The sequence below is a fragment of the Ammospiza nelsoni genome, chromosome 6 (genome assembly GCF_027579445.1).
Source record: "Ammospiza nelsoni isolate bAmmNel1 chromosome 6, bAmmNel1.pri, whole genome shotgun sequence".
Lineage (NCBI taxonomy): Eukaryota > Metazoa > Chordata > Aves > Passeriformes > Passerellidae > Ammospiza > Ammospiza nelsoni.
Genome location: NC_080638.1, coordinates 181343 through 209101, shown reverse-complemented (window position 1 = coordinate 209101; position 27759 = coordinate 181343). Strand labels below are relative to the sequence as shown.

At 40.4% G+C, this 27759-nt stretch overlaps 2 protein-coding genes across 2 annotated transcripts in view; one reads left to right on the top strand and one right to left on the bottom strand.

Annotated features, from left to right (window-relative positions):
• KIAA1549L (KIAA1549 like) overlaps positions 1-16896 on the top strand; it is a gene marked incomplete at its 5' end in the record, with an annotated part of 134513 nt that extends 117617 nt beyond the window's left edge. Inside the window, 4 exons of the mRNA XM_059474302.1 lie at positions 1217-1314; positions 2075-2220; positions 5774-5922; positions 9406-16896. Of these exons, the coding sequence (XP_059330285.1) occupies positions 1217-1314; positions 2075-2220; positions 5774-5922; positions 9406-9687 (675 nt within the window). The remainder of the gene's footprint in view (positions 1-1216; positions 1315-2074; positions 2221-5773; positions 5923-9405) is intronic.
• Positions 16897-20296: 3400 nt separating this feature from the next.
• Positions 20297-22835, bottom strand: C6H11orf91 (chromosome 6 C11orf91 homolog). The gene is made up of 2 exons (XM_059473676.1): positions 22481-22835; positions 20297-20364 (listed from the first exon to the last, which is right to left on the bottom strand). Exons 1-2 carry the CDS (start codon positions 22833-22835, stop codon positions 20297-20299), a joined length of 423 nt encoding a protein of 140 aa, XP_059329659.1.
• Between the last annotated feature and the right edge of the window lie 4924 nt (positions 22836-27759).

Genomic DNA, 27759 nt, shown 5'->3' with positions numbered 1-27759 from the left:
GGGATTTATATTGCCAAATTCCAATCTAAATGTAGGTGGTAAGTCTGAAATAATCACGTAAATCCTGTAGACTCTTTCTCTGGGCAGGAGACAGAGTGTGACTCATCCCATGTGTTTTAATGTGCTTTTAACTTTCACTGCTGTTTGTGGAGGAGTTTCTCTGGGTAAACCAGATTCCTCTTGTTTAGAGGGCCAAAGTCCCACCACTGGATCCCTTTTTTATTTTTCAAAATGCCAGTGTCTTAATAATGGTCAACCTTCCCCAATTTTTTATTTGTTATTCCTCTGATTTTATCTTTATTCCCATGCACTGCTTTGAATCATCGTCATGCAAACCACAACTAAAAAAGAATCACAACTAAATAATAAAACAAAAGGCAATAGGAAAACAAAACCCTCACCCATGATGTAGTGAAGCATCTAGTGAGATATCATTCCTCTATGTGTATTTGAAAAATTACAGCCTCTAATCTATAGCAGTGCAAAGGATTTAGGAGGAAAATTTTGTCCTTCATGTCATTTCTGGGGTGCCCTGAGTTTCATGCACATAATTAGTCCTCCTTCACGTGTATTGGTGATGAAATTCAGAATTACTGCAGGCAAGCTGCTTAATTTTGTGATTTTGTGGGTGGGCCTGGTGTTCCTCTGGATCAGTCTGCCTTTTCAGAACTGTTTGAGGTCCTTGTTGCTGTTTTGGAAAGTTACAGAATTTGGGGGGTTTTGTGGAAAATTTTCTTTTCATCTCTTGAAGGCTGAAAGGAAGAGGTTGAAATATGGGTTGCTCACAGGCAGCTTCACTGCAGTACACACTGGTCTGAGGGTTCTTTCTGAATCTTTGAAATACTTTTTTCCTTGAGAAAGTGAAAATACTCATGTCTTTTCCCCATGATCCTGAGCAGTTGTTGAATCTCACATAATCACAACAGATCTGCTTTGCCAGCAAGCTACAAATGCCACAGAGACAGTGTTTAATATGTTATATTTTGATTAGACTTCATCTTGTCTCTGAGCTAATTTTCAGGTTTTCTTCCACATTCAAAAATTACCAAAGCACTGGAAATTCCCAAATACATGCAATTATTGTTGAGGCCACAAAAAGTTAGCTTCCAGTTGACTGGCACACAGAGCAAGTATTTAAGTTCTGATTTTGTTTTGTTTTTCAATTTGACTGAGATCTACTGGTGTTTCAAAAAATATGTATTTTTCTCTCTTACAGGCTTATAGATTTTCTCAGCTTCCTGAGATGGTAATGGGTTCTCCTCCCCCTCCTGTCCCTCCCAGAACTGGTCCTGTGGCTGTTGCCTCTCTCAGGAGGTATTTATCTCTTGTTTTATTTTAGGCATGGTCTCTAAAGCCCACTGTCATAATAACTGGGCCAAACCCTGAAGGAGCACTTAAAAAGATCCATTCCTAAAATTAGAAACATGTTGGTTTTGTTTCATTTTAACACAAAATTAAATAACAATGAGTTTTCTGTTAGCCAGTCTGCGTCAATAAAATTAGGATCTGCAGGCTCTTGTTTGTTTTAAAGCATTCTTTGCCTCAGCTCTCATAATGATGTGCTGGATTGAGGCAGATAATTCACACCATCATTCTCCTGCTTTCCTGAAATTGCAACATTTCCAAAGACCTCAGCACTTCCCAAGTACAGTAATGTTATTTACCACAGTGGTCTCCAACTGTATGATACCATGTCATGTACACTGTTGTGACTGTCTGTAGTCTGTGGTGGTGAATCAAGTATGGTAAAGCTCTGGTGAATTTATGGTAAATCTCTGGTTTTAGTGGTGTGTTTCTCAAGCATTTGTTTGAAGCAGAAAGCAGATGCCCTATACGATGCTTTGGTAAAAAGAGCAACCAAAAACTAAAAGGATTGTTTGCAAACTTCTCCAGACTTCTCCAAAATTCTGTTGTGCAGTTGTTCTCCAGGCTTCTGTCATGCCAGAGCAAAGTTGGGCAGATCGCTCCTCACTGGTTTGTCCTGCTGGAGCTGATAGGCATGTATGTACCTACAAATCACATCTGTAGGTCAGAATAACAAAAAATTTGTATTATTTTTCTTTTTAACACACAGGTCTACATCAGATATTGGCAGCAAAGTGAGAATACCTGAGTCCAGTGGAGCAGATCAGGCCCAGCACCATGATCAGACACCTTTTGCACCGGGTTCCAGAGCTCCCATGTCTGTCGGTCCACTCGATCAATCTGCTTTTCACTCAGGTGACACGATTCAGCTTTGAGAACCTTATAAGTTATTTTGGACAGAAATGAAAGTATGGGATATAGCAAATAAGGATGATTATTTGGAGAAAGACTGTATTAGGTGGGGTTTTTCCTGGTGCAGCTGAAGGAGCCCTGCAGAAGATGGCCTGTCCCTTTGTAAGTGCAGCACCAGCTGCATCCTAAAATACTCATCCTGCAGTAGCACCAGGAAATGGCCTTTTCTGAAGGTAGGATGCAGCAGTAATGTCCCAGATGTTCTGTGTTCAAGAACTCTGAATTGATAAAACCCAGTAAAACTGCTCATTTGTACACCAAAACCCAGTAGAATTTTTAGGGAGGATCTAGAAGGTGTTGGTAGCAAAATAAGTTGCAGTATTGGGACAGCTGTGTGACTTGTTTGTGTTGCACTTTGTACCAACCAAGCAAAATGGGAGAGACAGGCGATGGGGGAGAAATGAGTTAGATCCTTGCAATATTTTGTCAGTCAAGAATACTGATCCAAGTGCTTGAAAACTTTTTAAAGGCTCCTGATGGCCTCTTGAGAAACTTTATCCCTACTCTTGTCACAACAGTGGGCTACTGAGGAAGGCAAATTGAAGGTACATGGCCCCTTCCCTTCAAAACACAAAACGGTGGTGCTATTGCACAGTCAAAGGTAATCTGTTAGCTCTTCACCCTTCCTGTTCTGGAGAATATAGTTTCTGCCCAGAACTTGTTTTGGGTGTAAAAGTCCCAGTTTTAAATGTCTAGTCAGTTCCTGGTCCTTTTGATAGGTATTTATAAATGAATTGATTTAATCATGAGATGAAGCTGATAGACTGTTTTGATGGTGTCTGGAAAATATTTAGCTGGAAAAAATACTTCAAATGGCTTTTTATTGGCAAAATGTATTTTCTTGAAGAGTTATGGAAAAGAGCTTCCAATATTCAAAAGAATTTTCCATTAGTTCAAAGCTTTGAAATTAGTAGTTTGTTAGATATTGCTGCGTTAATCTCCCAGAAAAAAATTCTTTCTTAGCTTCCTCAGAAGTAATAGAGAGTTATCTGCATTGTCTTTGACATCACTGACTGAGAATCATGATGTGGCTAAGCAAATGAGTTGTCAATTAATTAAATAGAGTAGGTTTGCAGGATCCATTCTGCTCCCACTTGTTGTCATACCTTCTGCACATGGTGCAGTACCTGAAAGGAGCAGATGCTCACCCTCCCATTTCAAAACATTTCAAGCTATGAAATGTGCCACACTACCAAGACCTCTTCTTTATGTGTGCAGTAATGGGATCTCTGGGATACACTTTTTGATTGGGTCCAGAGATGGGGAGATTTTATTATTGTGTGTTGCTGAAGGGTGGCTGCAGTTCAGAAGAGACAAAATGACCTTCATGCAGCCCAGCATCAGCTCTAAGATAAGGATGTTGCAATAATGGTTTAGGATAAGGTATAATATCAGCCAATTGAATATTCATTTTGAGTAGTAGCTCCTTTTGCTGTGGTTAAATAGAAAGAGTGTTTTAGTGTAGGAGCCCTTTGCCATGTACAGGAGCAGCATTTTCTTCTCTGTACATGTATGAAGAATGCTCCTTTTCAGCCTTGCTAACTCATTTAAAATAGCAACCCTTGTGCTCTTTCTTGCCTGGAAGGACAAATGATTGACACACCTCTTCTCTTAGCCCACCCTCTTCCAAACCATGGAGGAATTGGGATAGAGGTGGTGTGTTTCTGCTCTGGAGAAAAATGTGCTAAAAACCATATTTTACTCCTCTTCTGTTACTCCTGATTGCATCCATAGCAATTCTGGCCTGGGACTGCATGGGAGGTCATTGAGAAACCGTAAATATCTGGGTTTATGGAGACTGCTTTGGGGATGGATGTCACTGGTGGAGTCTTTCTGTCTCTGTGCACCTGCCCATGCAATGTCCCAGCATCTGTCAGAGTAGGTTGGATAGCCTACCAGGATAGCCCTCTGGTAGGTTGTTCAGGAACAAAAAATATGCCAGGGCTGTAAATGAGATTCTGGGGAATGGATATTTGAAGCAGCCAGTAATTGATGCTAATTCAATTATACTCCGTATGAATTCCATGGGCCTTCCCATGTCTTTGTGATTTTGTCAGCATAGTGGTATCATAGCTACTGAGAGCAATTAGCAGCAATATTCAAATGATGTGCAGTTGGAAGGGGGAGAAATTTTATTTTCTCTGCATTAATTCTACTACATTGAATCTGCCCAGCTGTGTAATGCTGCTGTGCTTCTGTTCCTCAGTGAAAATGCTGGAGTTGTACTTTGCTGTGGTTTTAAAGGGTTTCCTGCCCTTCTGCTTTCATGTAAATGATGTTATATTTGCTGTCTGAAAAGTAAGATACATGTCCATGTAATATAACTGAATAAACTGAAAATGTAATAACTGATGAAGAGGATATGCAGCTGTCCCATCCAGGATTTAGGGGTGAAGATTTCATGCCCTCAGTGTGATGTTGGTGATTCACTGCTGGAGTCTGTCTTTGCATGTAAATAGACACTAGAGGAAGGAAGACTTGACTGGGCAAGAAAGTTGTTTGTAGTCTATTTTTAACTAGGAAAATACACAGAGTTATGATAGCAAAGGGAATATATGAAGAATATCTCAAGGGAAATATGCACATTAGGATGCTGGTCTTCCAGACAGTCCAGTGGATTATTTCTGTAACAAATTGTTCTCTGCATCTCTGTGGGCCACAGGAATCAACCTTCCCTGAAAGCAGATGTGACCCTACCCAGAGATTTGGCTGAAACTCTGGCTCCTTCCACACAAATTGGAATGTGAAAGTGGGATTTTAATCCAGGAGGCTTCCTGGATATTCCTATGGCATGCATCTTAATCAGGAGGTGATAAACCAGATTTGGAAATAATCAAGAAATATTTCTTTGAGTTGTTGCTGTGTCATTTATGGCAGCCATAGACTGTTCTTGGGAAAGGAACTGAACAGGTAGAACCTTGGTATTTTTTACAGAAGCATTGAAGTTTTATGATGGAATTGTTGAGAGTACAGACTGTTAAACATATCAGTCACTCATTTTTGTGGGTTTTTTACCTGCATATAATACAATATAGGTATTAATCATAATATTAATAATATAGATATCATGAAAGACTGGATAAACAGTGAAAAGAGAGGTGCATTACACTGAAACCCATCGTAACAACAGCTGAAAATTGAATACAAGGAGGCAAACTTAAGGGAAAAAATCCTTTTCTCTAATGAGTCAAAGTTTTGACAAAGATCATTTGTTACAAGGATCAAATCCTAGGGACTCTTTACCTGAAGGCTGTACCTGGTTATGAGGACAACTGCAAATTTTGCCTTCTCCAGTATTTCCCAGCATTATGAAGTTGCAGTAGTCAGATGGTAGGACAAAAAATACCAAAACAACAAAACAAACCAAACCCAAAGCCCCAGACAAAAAAAAACCTCAACAAACAAGCATGAAGTCCCTATTTCATAAGCACTATCATCTGATTTACAAGTGAAAATCTCAGCTATTAATGGTGCCTACTGTTTTTGTCTTTGCCAGGAAATACGGTACCAGCAGTGTTTGCCATTCCAGCAAACCGACCTGGCTTCACGGGCTACTTCATCCCAACTCCTCCCACTGCCTACAGGAACCAAGCCTGGATGCCCTATGCTGGAGAGAATGAGTTGCCAGGGCAGTGGGCAGACTCTGTAAGCATCCTTGCTTTTCTAACCACCTGTTTTTTATGTGTTTTGCACAGGAGGGATTTTCAGCAATTCTTCACTGGTCGTCAAAGAAGCAGAAAAGGATAATTTTTCCTTGAATGGGAATAATCTCTAGCAGTGAAAAGCCATAAGAGATGGCTTAGACATAGATACTTCAGCTGTTCAAGCAGGAACTGTGGGCAAGATCTTTAGAGGGTGGAATCCTTCACTAGGTTAGGGCCTGGCACCTGTTTAAAGTTGGTGGGTTAGATGTCATTTTCCTTTCCTGAGAAAGGTTAAATTTTGAGATAGACACGTGTCAGGAAAAGGTGATGCTGCCTCTCAAGACAGTCCTGAGCTGTCTGAAAGTTGGGGAAGCATCTTACCCTCATGGAGGCTTTTCTCAAGACAGCCTGGCTCCCAAATCTTACCTCCCAGCACTGCTGCAGCCCTGCTGTGCAGTGTTTCAAATCCTCCCAAAGGCTGCAGTGACATATCATAAATTAAATAATTAATTGCACAATCCCAGACTGGAACAGATGTAATTTTTAGCCCAAAGTAAACCTACATTTCAAAGAATTGAAGTTGAAACATCCTAAAATGAATTGCAGTAGTTTATCATGTTTGAAACAATTTCTCAAATGTAGGGCTTTTTTTACACAAGGGAAAAAAAAGATAAATTCTTCTACTTGAGCTCATATCTGGTATCTATGCAGAACCACTCTGACTAAAAAACCTGGGAGACAGATTCAATTTCCTTGTGCAAATCGTCCACAGAACATTTTAATGAATTGCAGTTGAAATCTAAGTTGGCTTTGAGCAGATAAGCAGGAGACAACACAGTCATATAAATGTTCCTGGGGGCAGCTTTTTTTGTTTTCACTCTTCATTACTGCTCCCAATGCCTGTGAGGAAAACAATTCAGTATGACTTTGAGGTGCAAGTCTGAATTTGAAGGCTGAACTGTCAGGAAAAAAAAAAAGAAAAGCTGTTCATTTGTAAGCTGAGCACACCTGCTGATGTGCCCCTGACTCCTGGAGGCTTGTGATGCTCTGGTATAAATTTCCTTCTCAGAGCTGCCTTTTAAAGCATGAAAAGCTTTATTTTCCTTTGTTGTTTTGGTGGGGTTTTTTTTTATTTATTTGTTTTATGTGTGTTTTTAACCCTTACATCTTAAATCCAGGAGGCCCATTGTATCTTAGCAACGATTTTGAACTTTTTCTCTAAGAAGGGAAAAAGCCATGAAACAAATAAGGAAATTTTACTTGTTTCCCATTCATTCTCTCTTCTGTATCCCTACTCTTGATTGCAGTCCTGTGGAAATAGAGTCAGGTATCACTTGTCAAAAGTGGAGACTGAAACAAATGGGTCAAAACTGCAAACCAAGTCTCCAGCCCCCAGCTCCTTCCTCTGGAAAGTGAAGAGTATAAACCTGTTGTGGGTTTCCTTCAGGGAAAGAGGAATGAAGAGGGATGTAAAAAACTGTCAGAAAAATAACCATGGCAATATAGAATTCAGAGGAAAAAAATGTCCCTTTTCACTTACCCATGGCAGAGCTTTAACAATTCCTTGTTAGTCAAAATTTCAACCCTCCAGTGGCTTTGCAGAAGGGTTAAAAATGTAGAAACTACTGCAGTTTCTATAATGATTTTGCAAATGTGTCAGGAAATTGTCTTTATTTGAAAATCGTTACTAGAGGAGCTAGTAATAGCATTAGCAATATAGCACAGTCAGAAAGCCTGAATAAAAGTGAATAGCATAAAGATCTGAAGTAATGCTCAGATTTTCTCACTAATACTCAGGGCTTGAATTCCTGGACATGTCTTAGGTTTTGAGCCTTTATATTATAGCTTGATCACAATTCCAAGATTTTCTTAAAATTATTGAGAACAGAGGCTAAATATCTATAAGATTCTTCATTTTCCACACATTTCTGCTAGCCTAGACTGTAAACAAGGGAGGAAACAGGAGATTTTACAACAAGGAACTATTTTATAAGCACAATTACTGTAATATATTATTCTCTGAGACAAATGGTAAGCGTTGAAACACTAAGTTCTGTGGGACAATGAAACTGTATCCACAAAGCAATTATTTTCCCAGCTGCTGGATGCTTAGTGAAAACAGTAACTTGGTGGCCTCTAGTGGTGTGATCACATATTGTTGTAGTACAATCACCTTTTGAAGAGCCTGTTGTAAACTAAACAGAGGTGCCTACATCTAATGATCACTTTCGTACCATACCTGCTTCCTACATTTGTCTCATCACACCATAGTGAACATGTTTGACATTCTCTTCAGCATTTGATGGATACCCAAGGCTGTGTAGAGGTCAAGCTTCAGGCATAAAGCCTTCTTCAAAATTAAGGCCTGTAGATTCCCATTTTATAGACTTTTGGAAATCATAAATATTGATTTTTATTTGATGCATTAAAATCTTCTGAGTGCCAAAAAGACTGGTGAAAGAAATTTAATCTCTCATTGTGACTTAAGGGCCTATGTTATTGTTTTAGTTTTAGCTAACATGGGGCTTGTAAATCTGTGGAGTTACAAAAATTATTAATCCCTCATGTTATTCTGTTAGACATGGCCAGGAATCCTGACACTTCTGAGCAGTCAAACATCCCTTTGAGCCTTGAATTTCCAAACTGGCACACCTGAGCTTATCCCTGGTGTCTGGATCTAGTGAGTTTGTTAGGACCAGTGAGGCCAGACACTTGGCTAGCTTGGATTAGCTAGAAATCAGAAAACTGCTTTTCTGTTACAGGTTTTTGGTGTACTAAAATCATGCTGTTTGTTTAAAACCTAAGTGTTTGCTAAGCAGAGAGCTCACTTCCAGAAAAACCTTTTCCCTTGGACTTTTGGAGGTGATGATAAATGAGGACAAGCAGATGTTTCTGCTGCCACAGCTGGGACGTACATAAATGGTACATGCCAGGACAGGCATGTGTAGGCAGAAGCTTGTGGCATTCACATTCTCTGAACAGAGGGAGATATAATTCTCTGTCCCAGGATTTTTCCTGGAGAAGCACAGAGAGAAGAAGAGAAAACAATTCTTATCTCTATTCACTGCTCCTGTTGTTTTTGCACATGTGGAATGTGTTATGGAGATTGCTTACTGAGAGTGAGTTCTTAATTGGATTCTGGTGATGGTTGTTTATGTTAATTGGCCTATTAGGTCCGAGTTGTGTCCTGACTGTCTGGAGACAGTCATGGGTTTTTCTTTAGTATCTCTTCAGCATAGTATCTCTTTAGAATAGTATAATGTGATAGAATATAGTTTTAATAAGGCAATATTTCACTCTTCTGAATCATGGAGTCAGATGCCAATCATTCCCAGAAGTTGGGGTCACCCTGAAGCTGGGAATTAATTCTGAGGTTTGCATTCCCTTCCTTTGGTGCTCTCTCTCTCACCTCTGCCCCAGGGAGGTTTGTGGTCGCTGGCGGATCGATTGTTCCGCATAACCCTGTGCAATATAATTCCTGCAGGTGCCCCTGCCTGGCTACATCGAGGCTTACCCGAGGCCCCGCTACCAGCACAACTCCCCCTCCAGGCTGCCCAGGCAGTACAGCCAGCAGGGCAGCCTGCACCCCAGCCTGGAGCAGGCCCCGCTGGCCTCCGCTGCCGCCTCGCAGCACAGCCTGGCCGATAACGACCCCTCGGACGCGCCGCTCACCAACATCTCCACGGCTGCCCTCGTCAAGGCAATAAGGGAAGAAGTGGCCAAGCTGGCCAAGAAGCAGACAGATATGTTTGAGTTCCAGGTCTAATGTATCTTCTGTGCACGGTGTTTGTGTCTTGTGACCTGGGGAAGCCAAGAAAGCAGCTCCTTTAATTTTCGGCCACTAACTTTCTGTGAATTGTGCCAAAGCGATGGCGTTTTAATCTGTATGAAAAGTCAACACTATGAAATGACTTAAAGCAGAGCAACAGGGCTCTGAAGAAATGAAATTCTGCTTTCCAGCTGAGGAAAAGCTGCCAGGAAACTGTTTCATACTGATGAGATCAACCATATGCAATTGTTTGTCACTTTGCTCTCGTATTATGACCCATCCTCACTAAAGATGCTGCTGAACATGTCTGTGCCACAAGAAGTTCCATTTACAGGCCCAGAGGCAGAGCTGCTGAAAATAACTTCTGCATGCCAAAACTTTGATAAGAGAAGAAAAAATCTGCATAACAGGGTTTGCTGGAGGCCATGGCTGGTGTGGCAGTGGCCGTGTTAATTGTCTGCTGTGGGACATTGTATAAGGGGTGCTGATTTCAGCAATGCAGAGTCATTTCGGCCTTTTCATCCCAGACACTATATTCAAACCAAAAGAATTCAACACAATTAAGTAATACAAATAAAAGTCCTGTAAATAGCTCAGAGTCTCTTCATCCTATTAACAGTGCAAAGAAGTGAAAGAAGAGAGGACTGTAGAGAAGGTGAATAACATTTCCGTGATTGGTGGCTACCTTGTCATTCAGTGACACTGATGAATTATGGAGGAGATTTTTTTTTTTCAGCGTGAAAGAATACAATGCATGAAGAGCCAGCAAAGGATATTGGTGCTAAAAGCTTCCCAGATAAATGAAAAAAGGTTTTTCCTGTTTGCTTTATAATCGGGCTTTTCACTCTGAAAGCATGTGAAGCTGGTAAACCTGAGACCTTTAAATCCTTCCAACCTGGAAAAATGAATACACCTGCTTGGACAGGGAAACCTCTGTTCAACACAGTGCTTTTTTCCCTCTTTCTTTAGCAATGCTATCTACTAAAGTGATGCCAGAAAGTGCTACCTGAAGCTGCAGTTGATTTTGATTGTGCTGGCACGGTGAATGCGCACCCAGGAAGTTCTGAATGTAGAGGACCTAATTACTATATTAACTTGTAAATAAGTTAACAGCTACATGGATTAACAAAAATATGAATGTTCTGTGAAAAAGAGAGCATTGCCAGAAATGATGTTGACTTCATATTGTGCAAGATAAAGGTCACTGATTGTTACACTGCGTTGTGGTAGGAATCCAATCCCAAAAGAAAATCAAACCACTTGGGATGGGACAGTAGTTAATATTTTGCAGTTGTACAAACTAGTTGGAGACATGAACAGTTGTTTTCAGTTCCTTCAGCAATTAGCTTCAGGATCTGAAGTTTTTGCAAAGTTTGTTGTGTTGGGTGTTTGATGTCAACTGGAGTTAAAGGTAATGTCCTTCATTTCAGTGGGTTATTTAGTTATCCTCAATTACTATTTTGTCTGATCATTTCATTTCTCTGAGTTTCTTTGGTCTTAACTGATGTGAGAAAGGGAACTTGGTTTAGCTTTTTTGGCCATCAGTAAATTGAGAGAAGGAGAAAGAAGACTAGAATAGGGGATAGAGGAAGAAATTGATGAAGCACAAACTTTTAAAGCAGAGCTATTTTTCCCTTTAATAATTATACTATAAACCCTGAGACTGTGATGCGTAATTATCCTAGAATATACAGACATCCTCTGCTCCAATACCTTGAATATTGCAGAAGCATTTGGAATGCTAGCTAATCTTTCGATAAATGTGAAATTTCATTTTTATTATTTAAAATCAGATATAAAAAAAATGTATTTTTGTAATTTCTATGTATATATGTGCTGTATATTTATATAAGTGACTAGTCTGCTATAGTCAGAAAATTTCCATAAACTAAGTGGAAAAAGAAAGAACAAACCCCTGATAATTTTACTGATCAGTATAATCGTGCTATGTCTGGAGTACACAAATATACAATTGGGTGACTTGGATACTAAACAACCAAAGAAACTCAATTTTTCATATAAATGCAAGTCTAGTAAAGGCTGACTGCTGTCTCAGTTACCTGTCAGCCAGGTAATGCTGGTATTATCAGTGTGATACAACACAGCCAAATTTGGTTAAATGAATAGCTGGCTAAGAGCATCACACTTTAAGAATAACAGCTGAAAAATACTGGGCCGAACTCAGTGTACCACAGAAAGACAGGTTCTGGTTGGCTTCAGTGGGAATTTCACTCTCTGACAGCAGGGTTTATTTTCTCTATTGGGCTTTGTCTATAAAAGCAAATTTCACTAGATCCCTCAAACAGAATTTTGTTTATTTTTCAGTCAGTTGGATCACTGTAACATGAGTGCAGATATAATGGAAGAGCAGCTGATTTTATTTAGCCTCAGCTAGTTCACAGCTGCCTTGGGCTAACCTGGAAAGTGAAACCTACACCAGGTTGTGCCAGCCACATTCTGCATCAGCTTTATTATCAGTTTTTGAATGATTCTTCTATGTAGCCCAGTGAAATTTTGCAAGTAAATGGGTCCTTCTAAGCAATGGGGGTGAAATGTGCTGTGTAATAAATTTCTCTAGCCAGTTTTGCAGAGTTCTCCTGAAGCTGAAATTGTGCAAGCAGCCAGGATCCCATGGATGAGCACGCTGAAGCCATAGAGGTGGGAAGGGAGATGTAACAGTGTATTCCCAAAAAAGTCACAGGAAACAGGGCATTCCAGTTTTAAACAGCATCTTTTGGACACTTAACTCTGTTTGTAAGTCTGTTCCCATTCTTAAATTGTGGCAATTTAATAGTTCTATTAAAAATGTGTGAGGGTAAAGTCTCATACATCTTACACAATGGATCTTGTATCTTGCCTTACTGGAAACTAAAAATTTTGGAAAATATAGAGATGTCCAGGGTTTGGATGTCTGTAGAAAATGGAAAACCCCTGAGCAAAAGCATTTAAATGGCCTTCTAGAAAGAAAAACCATTTCAGTATAGTTAAACAAAGTACTCTTCATACTTCTGATGAAGACCTGTTAGAGATTCAAAATTTATTTTGTTTGGTATTATTATGGATGATGTGCAGTCTACTGAATATTTCCTGAATCATCACTGAAACCATTGTCATGCACTTTATTCAGAAAACCATCTTACATTCTTCATTCATGATGCCTTTTTATCCTGTTTGTAATATGTTTCTGTAATTTTTTTTTAAGTATCAAGTCAGATTATATCAGGACAGTTAGGACATTGCTGGGAAAGAAAAATCATGCTGTAATATTTATACTGTCTGAGCACAAAGCAATGATAAAGTGAAAATATAGTGTACAAATTATTTGTAATATAATAAACATTTTGTATGGCTACGAGTACAATATAGTTTTTCAATACTGATTTCAAAGAAGAAAGTATTTGTGTTTAAAGTGATAACCTTGTCCAGATATATCCATACCACTTTTACTGAGAAAAAAGTAGTAATTTAGTTTTTTCTATTCAATGCCCCAATTTTCTTTAAAGATATGTTAAATGTTAAGGTGAAAGTACTGTTTACTGTGCACACAAAATCTTGATGTTCTGACCACTGTCTGTCTTCAGAGTTGTAAATCATCAGTAGAAACAGTTGCAAATGAAACAACAAAAAAAATCCTTCTTGGTTTGTGTGTCCTGACCACTTTCACTTGGAAAAAACACTTGTGACATTTATTAGCATCAGTAGAACAGTAAAAGGATAAAAGGGAACTTGTTGGCAGTAATTTCTTGACTTGTTGAGAGTCATTTCTTGACATATAATCTGTGTTGGAAACTCTAGCACTCAGTCTGGAAATATGAGTAATATTTTTATGTCATAATACTGTGAGTAGAACTTGATAAAGGTGCATGCAAGCCCTATATATAGAAATGAGGGTATTATCTTAAACTGTGATCATTTCTTTTTTAGACTCTCTTTGAAAGAGACACATAAGAAGTGTGAGGTAAAAATGAGAGGCAGGTAGAAAATGCAACATTAGGTTGAGTGACAGAATTGTTTTGTTTAAGGGCTGATATGTACCAAGCTGACCACAGTTTCCATTACATTTCAAGATGTCTGATTGCTAAGGAATTAATGACATTTAATGTATGTTTTTTAGCCCTGCATTGCCAGTGTAAGAGCTGACTGCCAGCCTCTGGAAGTCAGAGGGAGCTTAAAAGCAGCAAGTTTTCTGAGCTCACTGCATTTTGCTGCCCCTGTTCATCCTGTGCACGTCCCAGGAGTTCCAAACTCTGTGTCCAACCAGTTATTGTCCTGCTCTTGAATTTCTTATACACTAATAAATCCCAGTGGCTTCCCAGCCCACACTGACATGAAATGGCAGCGAGACAGGGATCTTGCATGTTGCTCACACATACTAGAAAATGCAGCTTTCCCTTCATGGGTTAATTTTTAACTCCAGGAATGAGCAGCAGATTTCTTTTTTGTTTATCAAAAGAATTCAAATTTTTTTTATTTTTTTCTTCTCATTTTTTAAGGAGAAGAATACTCTCTGAGAATGCTTTTTTTGAACTTTTGCCTTTCTCTCAGAAATAAATAATGCAAAACTCAACTTGTGGAAATGAGATTTATATATAGATAAGTAAAGAAATTGCATACTGACTTGCTCTTTAAAAATCTTTCAAGATGACCAAGTCATAAAGGCACAGCTGGTCAATACTGCAGAATTTCTCCTGAAAATAACTGCATTGCACAAAGTGGTTTAGGTGCTGATTTTAAAAATAGTTGAAATGCCCCCAAATCATATAATATTTCATGCTTTTAAAATTGCTTTAAGACCATATTCTGATGAATATTGTATCATATTCATGCGTATCTATATATCTGTGTGTCAAAAAATATTTAAATATTTTTTCAAAACTGGTTCTATTTGTCCATCAATTTGTCCCTATCCATTTCAGGTTCCTTAAGGGGTAGAGAGGTAGTAATGAAGAGATAAATCTCAGAGTTGTTCTGTTATGAAGCTCATGGAAGAGGAGAAATGGGCTTTAAATAGTTAGGTGGTCAAATGTATCATAGATGTGTTGAAAATAATTACAAGTGTCATGAAGAGGTGTTTCAGGAGTTTGATTTTCTTTTTCTTTTTTTGAATTTGTTAAAAATAATTCTTGTTTTAGGAAGTTTGACTTCATGAATTTTCCACACTCAATTCATACCCAAGGAGTAAGTTGTTACTATATTGGGGTCTGTAAACAATTTTGTAACTTTAGAAATTTACATTTAGCCACTGGGCAATAATGGGTGCAAAGGACTGTAAATCACAAGGAAAGGTGATTCCACTGATTACAATATTTAGAGAGCAGGTGAATTTCTCTTCCAGAGTATTCTCTCTTCACTGGAGGCCAGATCATTTCTGTGCTGTGTAAACCAGTCCAAACACTGGGTCATCAGTTAAGGTCTTGTGTATCTGGCAAGGAGATCTGGATGTAAGTAAAACTAAAATTTATTCTTTATCCCTGTCTTTATCTCATACTCTCCATGCTGCAATGAGGAAAAACCTGAACACTTTTTTTTGCAACAAACAAATTTTAATATTTCCTTCTGTGACAAATTGACTGGGAAGGCTTTTTCATTTCATCTTGCTGCTGACTTCTGCAAGCTGTATTCAACGTCATACTTGATAGAAAAAAAATGAGAGTGAAGCCAAGGATTTTGGAAAATATGATAGAATCCATTTTGCTGAGGCTTAAATTTTGATGCAGGATTTAGCAACCCAACAGAAACAGCTCAGGCCTAACAACAGGGCAGTTCTTTGGATTCATCAGAAATCATGTTTGTCCAGCACAGATATTCTTATGCTTTTTGACTTTTTATTTTCATTTGAAGTCTTCCCTGCCATTGCTGTGCATTCTGAATATGAATTTGACATGTTGTACACAAAGAAGTGCCCTGTTTACCTTGCTGACAGCTGGTGTGACAGAAGTAAGAACCAACACAGGACAGAATTTTTAAACAGCCATGGCACTGCATGGCTTCAGCCCACAGTGTGCTTTTGTGTGTTCTCCTTTTAGTGTTGAGGCAAACCACAGCTACAGGTAAATTTTCTGCTGCAAGATTTTGTTTACTGGCAATTTTTTTTGGGTTTTTTTTTGTTTTGTTTTTTGTTTTGTTTTGTTTTGTTGTTTTTGTTTTTGTTTTTTTGTTTACTGGCAAAACACCTGCTCCCTTCAAGGAGAACAGGGCTGAGCAGTAACCCCCCCAATAAATTAGCCATCACAAGTGTCTTAAAACTGTGCCAGGAGAGGAAGGATGCTGTCTGGTTATGGGTGGCTGGAAACTGGGAGATGGGAGGTCAGTTTGCTGCTCTTCAGGATTCTGGATTGGTCCAAAATGTGTCTGTGCCTCAGTGTCCCATGTGTGGGCAGGGTGAAGGAACTGCCTCTCCTCACTGCTCTGCTGAAACTCAGACCTGGACTGCAGTGGCTACTTTATTACTTCATGGAGCTTTGGGAATTGTTCAGGACTATAAAGTACCTATTCCTATGGTAGCATTTCAATAAATGTGAATTTACAAGGGAAAATAAAAAACCTCTTGAAAATATTGCAGTATGTTCTAGGAAGCCTTTCCAATAACAGCCTCTACACTTTTTTACAGAGATTTACAGAATTTATATCAATAAACTGTCTCACTTCCCAGGCAACAGATCTCACTTTCCAAGGAAATGAACTTTTCTTACATCTTTGAACTATGGAAAGGACTAGCTCTGCATGATTACAAAAATCCATGTTATCTTTGGTGTTCACAGCTTGATTCAACTGAATTGTAACGGCTGTGTCTGTGAAACTTGCTCAAAATTTATGAGTATTTCAGCTGTAAGTGGGAAAATTAATTTTCTGAAGCTGCAACATTGAGAGCAAATTTAAAGCTGAGTCTAGGGATTAAATCAAGAGAATAAGAAATAATTAAAATTTTATACTATGCAATCAGAAGGAAAATCTCCAAGACCTGTTACTTAAAACTACATGCTGATGGTAGAATTTTACATATGACTGAAAAGGGGGGATTTAAAATGTTCTGGATCATTACCAAATCCTTATGTTTTTACTCTGAGCCATAGGGTGATTCTAGAAATAAAGCTTATGAGTACATAGAATAGTTCCTTTCATGTTAGTGGCTATAGCTTAGCTGAAGTTGTACGTGTGTTTTCCTTGGCAACTTTGCACATGAAATAAAATATGTTTTAAAATCTGTGTTGCTACTTATTGGTTGTTCCTGCTGTCTCCTCCTCTTTAGATCCAGTTTTTGTGGTTTTTAATATAATTTATGCAGGCCTAAGTTTCATGCTGTCAGTCTGAAGCAGAAGGAAGAGGAAAATGCAGCTTTTGACAGGGCTGCTTTTGTATAATTTATCATGCAAGAAATTCGGAATAAAAAGTTCCTTTACTACTACTTTGTAGTTTCAGAGGAAGAAAGAGGCTGGAAAGGATCTTCCAAAAATAGACGATAAATGAAATTCCTAGTGTAAGTATCACTAATAAGGTTCTAGACAGATGGCCTAATTATGATATAATTTTTTAAATGTATATATGTATTTATATATTTTATATACATGCTGTGACTGTGAGTACTTAAACTGCCTCAGGGGGTTGTTCTGGCTTTTCTCAAGATACACCAAAATCTGAGGCTGTTTCACAAATGTTGACAAGTTTTCACAAATGAGGACAACTTTCCCAGAGTTAGGTGCTTCTCAATTTCCCTACCTCCCCTTGAGATATTAGCTCTGAATTTTCAGAGCAGGTGAATCCAAAATGCAGAAGACGCTGCTGAAAGCAGAAAAATCATTTCATGATGGCTTACTGCTTTTGGATTTCCTTTCTAATCTGCCCCTGAACTAATTAAGGCAGCTTGACTTGAAGATTAATTTAAATTCTAATGATCCATTGTAATAAGGCTGAATATCTATTTGGAGAATTTTAATGTGGCAAACTCAAACACAGCAGTGTGAAATTTAATGGACCCAACCGTTTGATATAAAATAAAGTTGAAATGCATTCTGGTTCTTGAATAGCTTTGTATCTCATTTTGCCCACCATAAAGCAGCCAAGGCCATTTGAGGTTTCACAAGTGAGACCTGAAGCTCTCCTTGGGGAGCACCTGGGTGTCACTGCAGGTGCAGGCTCAGGCTGGGAAGGTGTGACACTCTGCTTTTTGAGAGGCTTGCCTTATTTGGGATTAGAAATTGGAGCAACCTACTGATGTTTGGAGATCTCTGCCTAGGAATCAAATTTGTAGCCTTAAATTTCTGCCTTGAATGCAATAGGGATAGATTTGTTGAGTCACAAGGCAGCTACATGAGAGAGATCTGAATTGTTCCTTCATCTGAATGCCAGGTTTAGCCTCCCCTGAGCAATCTAAGAGAACAGAAACAATTAAAAAATGAATGGCACGTCCTTTGTGAATAAAGGAAAATGTGGTAAGAATGCTGTTCTATTTTGTCTAATACATGGCTTAATTTTTACAAAGGGAATGATAAACAGACCAGCTTTGAGATGAAACCATAAGCCCTCAGATGAGAGCAAATTACTGGATTTAAGAAGATCAGGTGGAAACAGAGCAGAAAAGTAAAGGTAAGTAAGTTAAATGTTTAGGGGCAAATGGAAATCAGCCTAATTGCCATTATGCACCAATAGCCTTTTTCTCCCCCCTTTTATTTTTTTCCCCAAAGGAAAGGTTTTGACCAAAGCATCCTGATGGAGGAGTGCTGTGGGTGACACAAGGGTGATCACTCTGCTAAATGCCATGGTCCAGATGATTTTTTCAGGAGATGTGTGATCCCAGGCAGCTCTGAGATTACACATTAATTGATGCTATTCCTTGTGTTATCATCCAGTAATTAAACTCCAAGTGTTGTTTCAACATAAAGGCCATATGAAAAACAGAACAACAGATGGAAAATATTTCAACTGTGTGCCGTGGGAAGCAGGTCTGTTTAAGCCAAGAAAACAAAGGAATAAAGAAAAAAAGTGAATAATGGCTGATGAGAGCTGGATGTAAAGTCAAAGACTTGGTAAAAGCTGAGAAGTAATTGTTAGGAAGCAGCAATTCCATGTAATGGAAACCTCTGTAGGCCCTTGCAGTAACCTTGGAAAATTTATTGTGGTTTAGGAACTAAACTGATCTGGAGATTGGGACAATCAAGATAGTTCCTCTGTTACCTACCTTGATTTTAAAGCCCTCACTTGCCCACAAAGCCTCTGAAGGCCTCTGTGTAATGGCCCTTTTTGTCCAATCCAAATTTGTTTTCTGATATTTAATTTGGATACTAAACCAGTTCTCATTTTCATTGAAACCAACAATTTCAGCTTAACCATTCACATTTTCACTGCAATTGACCATTTCTACTTAAGCCTCAAAACCCTTTGAGAGACTTTTTATCCTCTTTCTGCAGAGGGAGCAGTGAAACACTGCAGCCCAGATTTCTAATGTTCATTTGTAATCACATTAAAATGTGATTGCTGTAATTTGATGATTGACAAATGGGAGTTATAAACTAGATTAAAAAAATATATATAAACTCTGTGTACAGTAGATCAAAATCTGGCTAGAAAGATTGAGGTCCTATAAGGATGAATGTTGCAATAAACAGTAAGAGGAAATAAATTTTTGATATTGGATTGTATTAAAACATTTCACAGCTGAGTAATTTGAACACAGTTTAAATAAACAGAGGTTAAAATAGTCCTCCTAAAAATAAAGCTCTTTGCCAAAATATTGCAGCTTCAGGGTCGGTAACTTTATTATTTCATGCTGCCACCTACTGCTTTGGAAATGGAATAGGAAAAAGTAATCAGTATTTTTTTATCAGTCTGATGAGCCTATTTGCTCCTTTGTGGTGTTCTTAATGGGTGACATTATTTTTGAATGCTGAATGCTGTCCAGATCTTCAGTCTGCCATCCCTGCCTCTGTCCATTTTTACTTATGAAAGGATGTACCTTCCAAACATAAGGATGTTGTCACTTCAAAAACTGCCACAGGCTTTGGCCCAAGCACTGTTATTCCTAAAATTATGGTAAAATATCAGTTAACACTAAATGTCATGTGCCTGCTCTGTTAAAAACCAACTCAAGTCACAGCTTCTGTAATTTTATGGTTATAAAGGAATACACTGTGATTATAAAAAAGTTTTTTTATGCTAAGGTGAAAGTAGTTCTTTAAGCTGGTTTAGAGGCTTAGGACTTTTGGCCATACCTGTTTACTCAAAATTGCACTTAATATACTTAGAATTAAAAAAAAACAAAACCCAACCATATTTTATATTTGCCATTTCTGCGTTTCCCAGCTGCAGATATGGACCGCTGAGAATCCTGACAAAAACAGTGTTAATTTCTCAGTGTTTTTGAAGAAAATATTATATGCTTCCTGCATAAAGTAATTGGATAAAAAGAAAAAGGTTCAAATACACAGTAGTGTTATCAGTAACTAGTACCAGACAAATAATACACAAAAGAAGTCAACAATATGCTATACTTTTAAGAGGAGGAGAACAACATATGGTGAGTAGAAACCCAATATTAAAGACTCATTAAAACAATCCACAGTCATAGTGGCAAAATATCCAGCTGAAATAATCCACAGTGTGTTGGTGGACATTACTTCATGTTCTGCATTGCTTTCATGCTTTGTATCTTCTTTTCTTCCAGTGCCTTCAGGATTTTATCTAAACAGGAATGAAACACAAATTGTCATTAATGATGTCATTAACAATTTACAGTACTTTTAAGTAAATCCAATAATGTATTAAGCAAACTAATAATCCTTACAATGCCTTGGCTAGCAAATACCTGAAAATTAGAGTTTCTCAAAATACTAGGTATTAAAAATGGAAAGTGGTGTGTACTGCTATAATGAAGGGGAAAATACATGCAAACTACCAAGTGGAATTTCTTTTGAGATTTTGCTTTGAATGCATGTATCTGATGGGCATTTCCCCTGTGTTCCTGTAACTCTTGCACTCCTGAAAGTTTCCTGTGATCTTGGAGGAAAAAATAAGCATGAAATCCTTACAGTTGTTGGCCTCCCTACCTGAGCTCTCAGTACCACCATCATCTGCTGAACTATTTTATTCCTTGCATTTTCTTCATGGCCAGCAGGTTGCAAAATTAAAATGCCAAGTTCACTTATAATTTAATGGGAGGGTTTCTGTTTGATTGGTGGTTTCTTTTGGTGTGCGTTGTTTTGACGTTTTTTGGGGGAACTGGGTTTTGGTTTGGGGATTTTTTTATGCCTCCAATTATCCCTGGCCTTTATTTTACATCAAATCCTCAAAAAGTTAAAAACTTTTAAGACAGTTCCTTCCTCACTTCCTTTAACCAATGCCATTTCCAGTGTTTACTGCACCCTTTCAAACACCCATTCCTGACCCAGAAATAAAACCAAGGGGTTGAAGTTTTTTGGAGGGCAGGTGTGTTTTGGTTTGGAGATTTTTTTATGCCTCCAACTATCCCTGGCCTTTATTTGACATCAAAACTGATGCACAACTGCAGGGTCTCATTGCTACTCTATACATTTTGCATGTACCCACTCCCTCTCGCTTGACTGATGTCTGCGTTGGTTTGTTTGACCTTGGAGGAAAAGATGAGCATGAAATCCTTACAGTTGTTGGCCTCCCCACCTGAACTCTCAGTACCACCATCATCTGCTGAACTATTTTATTCCTTGCATTTTCTTCATGGCCAGCAGGTTGCAAAATTAAAATGCCAAATTCACAGGAGGGTTTCTGTTTGGTTGGTGGTTTCTTTTGGTGTGTGTTGTTTTGAGGTTTTTGGGGAGCCAGTTGTGTTTTGGTTTGGGGATTTTTTTATGCCTCCAACTATCCCTGGCCTTTATTTGACATCAAAGCTGATGGACAACTGCAGGGTCTCATTGCTACTTGATACATTTTGCATGTACCAACTCTCTCTCGCTTGAGTGATGCCTGCACTGGTTTGTTTGTTGTCGTTTAACAACTTTGGGGGATTTGTGACTATGACAGTGACTACACCTGTACTTCGTGTGACTCCTTAGGTAATCCTAAATTTCTCAGACGATGGTAAGGATGATAGGGGATATAGGAAGGAGGATGACGGACATGGTGGTTAAGATGGCAATTACAATGCTAGTTGTCTGGTTAATGCGTCGTTGTTTTACGTGGTTTGTGGTGTGCGGGGGAGTGCCCTGAGTGGTGACCGGGCTGACCCGGGACAATCAATGCCATTTGTCCCTGCAGTGCCGCCTCGCAGTGTCCCCGCGCTGGCTCTAGGGCGCTGCAGAGCAGAGATACCCTAAACTTGCCTCACACTCTCATCCTGCTTTAGGGCTCCCTGCCAGGGGGACCCGCGGCCGGACTGCGGGGCCGGTGCCGGTGCACAACCGCAGGGTCTCGCTGCTACTCCATACATTTTGCATGTACCAACTCCCTCTCGCTTGAGTGATGCCTGCGTTGGTTTGTTTGCTGTCATTTAACGACTTTGGGGGTTTTGTGACTACGCGAGTGACTACTACACCCGTAGTTCGCGTGACTCTTCTAACCGTGCCCTCAGCCGGCTTCCCTGAGCGGTGACCGGGCTGACCCGGGACAATTAATGCCTTTTGTCCCCGCACGCACCTGCGCTGCCCCGGGCTGGCGCTAGGGCGCTGCGGGGCGGAGATACCCCAAACCCGCCCCACATCCATCCTGCCCTATTCCGGGCTCCCTGCCGGGGTACCCGGGCTGTGCGGGGCGGTGCCGGTGCCGATGCCCGCAGCTCCTCCCGCACCGCCCCGCGCAGCCCGGGCGCGGCGGGCGGCGCACGCACACTGCCTGGCATCGAAGCCGTCGCCGATGAGCGCCGCCAGCTCCAGCTCCTTGAGGCGGATGCCCAGCTCGCACATCTCCTCCTGCAGCTGCAGCTGCGCCAGCTCCGGGGGCCGCCGCGCCACCTCCCCGGCCCGCGGCGCTGCGGGCGGGCAGCAGAGGCGCGGCGGCTCCGGCACCACGGGCGCGGGCAGCGCGGCGTAGCGGGGCGGCCCGGCCGCGGCCGGCAGCGGCTGCCACGGCCAGCACAGGGCGGCCAGCGGGGCCCAGGCGCCGCCCGCCGGCCGCGGCACCGGCTCCGTGCCGTGGAAGTGCGGGAAGTACAGCGGCGGCCACGACGGGCGCTGCACGGTCATGGCACAGCCGAGGCACTGCCGCTGCAGCCGGCCGTTGTCCCCGCGGCGCCCGGCACCGCCCGGCGAGACCGGCGGTTGTCCCCGAGGCTCCCCGGGACAGCCCCGCCGTTATCCCCGGGACAGCCCCGTGGGTATCCCCGAGGCTCCCCGGGACAGTCCCCGCCGTTATCCTCGTGTGAAAAACGCCAATCACTCGTTTTTAAAATTTTAAAAGTGTAATAGTAATAAAATGGTTGTAAAAATAGTAGCACAATTAGAGTAATAACAATTTGGACAAACTGAATTAGGACAATATGAGAGAATAAATACAAAGAGTTATGGACGGCCGGGTACCTTTTTCTGGGCAGCACAAGCCCGAAAAAGGACACCCGTTAACAAAGGATTAACCCTTAAAACCAATAACCTGTTGCATATTCATACATCCCATCCATGATGCATAAATTCCATTCAAACGCAAGATTCTGTCTGGTCAGCGTCAGCTTCTTCCTTCTAATTCTAACAGCGCCTCCAAGGCGGGAAGAAGTTCGTTTCTTCTGATAAGAAGGCAATAAATTTCCTTTCTCTGAAAGATTCAGGTGTCCTGTGGCTGCTATCTCGCTGCAAGCCCTTTCTGTTAAACAAAGCATCCTACATAGCATCGTTTCTATTTTAACAATTTTTATAACCTAAAACTATATTTAACACAGTACTTAAGAGAATGAATACAGCATTGCTTTCTAACACAACACATATAATATTCATTTTAATATTTGCGAAAAGCCAATCCTAAAATACATGCATTTTTCACACCCGGCACAGCCCCGCGGGTGTCCCCGGGACAGTCTCCACCGTTGTCCCCGAGGCTCCCTGGTGTGAAACACAAAGCCGTGTTTCATGTCAGGTATGTAATATATGGTAGAGATAATTCATGCTATTAATGTATGGTATAAAAATATTGTGAAATCCAAACCATGTCTTTTGACTACCCCGGCCGGGAGCAGCCGATTGCATCTATCCAGACAGTCAGCGATGCCACCCTGATACATCTGACAACAGCAACACACCTGGACGAGGCTTTTGTCCACCTCTAAAGACAGTTCTAAAGACGAATTCTAATAATGACTGAGGAAAGTAAAGCATGGAAGAAGGCCTTTGAACCTATCTTTTGTTTGCAATTAGCCTTAGTTGATTTATGTGAAGAACGCCAATCACTTCTTTTTAAAATTTCAAAAGTTTAGTAGTAATAAAATGGTTATAAAAAAGAGTAATAAAATAGGACTAATAACAATTTGGACAAATTGAATTAGGACAATATGAGACAATAGAGATAAAGAGTTACGGAGGTCCAGGTGCCTTTTTCTGGGCAGCACGAGCCCGAAAAAGGACAAAAGGATCAACCCTTAAAAGCAACAGCCTGTTGCATATTCATACTGGTTGTCTTGTTACATGATGCATAAATTCCATTAAAACACAGGATTCTCTCTGGTCATCATCAACTTCTTCCTCTGAATCCTAAAACAGCACCTTCAAGGCAGGAAGAAGTTCATTTCTTCTGATAATGGAGCAATAAGTTCTCTTTCTCTGAAAGATTCAGGTGTCCTGTGGTTGCTATCTCAGTGCAAGTCCTTCCTTTAAGAAAAGTATCCTACATGGCATCGTTTCTATTTTAACATTTTTTTATAACCTAAAATCATATTTAACACAGTACTTAAGAATTAATACGGCATCACTTTCTAACACAACACATATAATATTCATTTTAATATTTGTGAAAAGCCAATCATAAAATACGTGCATTTTTCACAATTTAGGAGCATTTGAATTAAAGCATTAAGGATGTTGCTCTTTGCTTGTAGTTAAGCCTTAAAGAGTTCTGCAATAATAACCTTTTGCAGTATAATTTTAGAATATTGCTTGTATCCTTGAAGCTATAGCTTTGGAATATATATAACGGAAACCAAACAGAGAAAAGCAGCTTGAGAAAGGAAGATGAACATTAACTCAAGGATTTATAATTTCGACCAAGGGAAGCTGGACATCACTGTTATGAGATTTATAGTCCTTGCAATTAAAAGGTGGACGCACATCTGGGGAGCTGGACCTCACCAGATGGGAGACTTCTTCCTTCTTTTGGAAACCAACCACCATCATCTGGGAATACTCCTTTTGGGATACATCCTGAGAAAAACTAAACCACAGTAGTGTATAGAATTGTGACATAAAAATTTGGAATAGAAACTGCTGAGAAAGCTGATGAGTACCCCTATAAATACCTGTAAGCCTCAAGTATGGGTGTGCAGTTGGAGGGAAAACTTCCTCCACTGCACCCTGTGCTGTATTGCTCATGCTTGACCACATTAATTAATAAATTTATTGCTGCTTGAATATTGGCCTCGTCAAGCTCCTTATTTATAACACCAGCATCTTCCCAGTTTTCCCATGGAAATGGAGCCAGGTTAGAGGAGTCAGACAAAGTACAGGTGTAGTCACTGCTGCACAAAGGAACAAATCCCTCAAAGTCGCGATGCGACAACAAAAAAACCAACACAGACACCAGTCAATTGAGAGGGTTTTGGTACATGCAAAATATATCGAGTAGCAATGAGTAAAATAAAGGCCAGGGATAGTTGGAGGCATAAAAAATCCCCAAACCAAAACCCACCCGTCCTCCTCAAAAAACCTCAACCCGATGGTTTTATATCTGGGTCAAGAATGGGTGTTTGAAAGGGCGCAGTAAACTCTGGAAATGGCATTGGTTAAAGGAAGAGAGGAAACTGTCCTAAAAGTTTTCAACTATCCTAAAAGTTTTCAACTTTTTGAGGATTTTCTTCAAGGCTGTAAGTGAAATAAGCCAGATACTGACAACGGAAGGGTTTTGGTGATTAAATGAGGGGAAAATTCATCTTCAGGTGGTTGTGCATGGGTGGCTGATGCTCTGCATGTCTGCTGTTGAGGATTCTGGGGGTTTTGGTGGGTGGGGATAGTTGTTCACCTTCTCCCCATTTTGCTTGTTTGTATTTGAGGATGGGACCTGTCATTAATAGTGGTTGGTAATTATTTCTTTAGCCTGGCTTCTCTCCATTAAATATGGCAACCCTCCTCCAGCCCTAGGCAAAATGTGAGGGCACTGCTGATTGCTTCTGTGGAGCTCAGAGCAGGCCAAAAAGATCCTCTCAGGCTTCCAGCAGGAGGACTTTTGGCATGGATTTAGGCTGATTTGAGGTATTCTGGACAGCCCTAGTAATAGAGCTCCTGTACCAGTGCTGTTGATAAAGTATTGGTGACTGCAGGGGCTGTGGAGGTTATTCAGGATCAATAAATTCACTTAAAAAGGGGTGAAAATCCCACTGCACTACTAATGCAGCCTTGAGCAGGCTTCAGCAGTACCCGAAGGGATTGCTGTGTACTCTGGAGTAAATTCCATTTTTCAATCCTTCCCTTGAATAAACTCAAAAGATTTTCTAGAAGCAGAACTTGTGTGCACTTTTAAGTGCAGTGCTTTGAGCTGTGAGGCAATGCTGATGTGAATGTTTTGCAACTTGTCAGATCTACAGGTGCTGGCTGTCACCAGAGTGACAGTCAGTGCCCTGAAAAGTGGTGGGGACAGAAAAGTAGTGGCAGGAGTCACTCAGTATTTTATTTTACAGCACAGTGTTAAGGGTTAGAGTTCTAAGTCAGAGTTGTGTTACATGCAATGTGCCTAAATAATTAAAATTCCAGTACCAGTGCAATCCCAGTACAGGTTGCATATTTTGTAAATGGAACACAGGTATTTGAAATAAACACAGATCAGAGCAGATGTCTGATAACAAGATTCTCTCTAGGCATCCTGTTCTTGTGCTCAGTCCCCTGCACAGTAAAGAATTTTTCCTCATGCTCAGGGGCAGAATCACCTCCCTGACCTGCTGGCAATGTTTGGGTGTGGTGGGAGGGAAAATGCCCCACAGGATGCCATTGGCCTTCTTGGCTTGCAGGACACACTTCAGGTTCAGGGACAGATATTTTTGTCCACCAAGACCTCCAGGTCCTTCTCCAGAGCTGCTTTCCAGCAGGTTGGCCCCCAGCCTGCTGCAGGACCTTTTGGCCTTTGATGAATTTCAGACAGTTCTTTTCTGCCCATCAAGACTGCCATGCTGTGAGAGGTGAGAAAATTCTGCTTTTAGCAAAGATCCCTGTGCCTTATTTATAGTGTCACACACAGTTCACACACCTGCCTTCCACCTTTGGCCTTGAAACTTTGGTAGCAAAACTGGAAACACTTAACCCTGGGCTCTGCATGTAGACAGACATAAATGATGCAGACATGAATAGACAGACATAAATGATGCAAAGAGCAGAGTTTTGAGACAAAAGTTGCCCGTGTGTGTTTTTTGGGTGCAGTTGCAGTTGCTCTGCATATAGACAGATAAATGATGCAAAGAGCAGAGTTTTGAGATAAAAGTTGCCTGTGTGTGTTTTTTGGGCAGTTGCAGTTGCTCTGCATATGGACAGACAAGATGATGCAAAGAGCAGAGTTTTGACACAGAAGTTGCCTGTGTGTGTTTTTTGGGTGCATTTTCCAATGCTGGGGCCATCACAGCTACACAGCTGAGATCCGGCAGAGGGAGGCAGACACTCACTTGTGGGTGTGCCACAGTTTGTCACATTTGGCACCTCCATCTCTGTGTGTTTAGCATTCTGATAGCTGAAGTGCTTATGAGAGTGTTTGCTCTGGAGAAGCAAATCTTTTTGCTTATCTAGCCAGCAAAGTCTGCAGTGACAGCGTTCCCTCCACTACTTCTCTGAATACAAACATAAAGCTCTTTGAGGGGCTCTGTTGAGATCAGTGAATTGAAATTATGAAGCCTGAGGGCAGCTGAAATATTCTCATATTATTGGCAGTAGTAGTTAGACTGCAGTGTTAATGTCAATAACCACTGATACTCAGAAATATTGAGAGAGTTGT

Coding starts and splice junctions, on each gene's coding strand:
- C6H11orf91 (XM_059473676.1), bottom strand. CDS start 22,835: ATGACCGTGCAGCGCCCGTCGTGGCCGCCGCTGTACTTCCCGCACTTC. Junction 20,365..22,480: donor CGGCTTCGATGCCAGGCAGT/GTGCGTGCGCCG, acceptor ATTCCTGTTTAG/ATAAAATCCTGAAGGCACTG.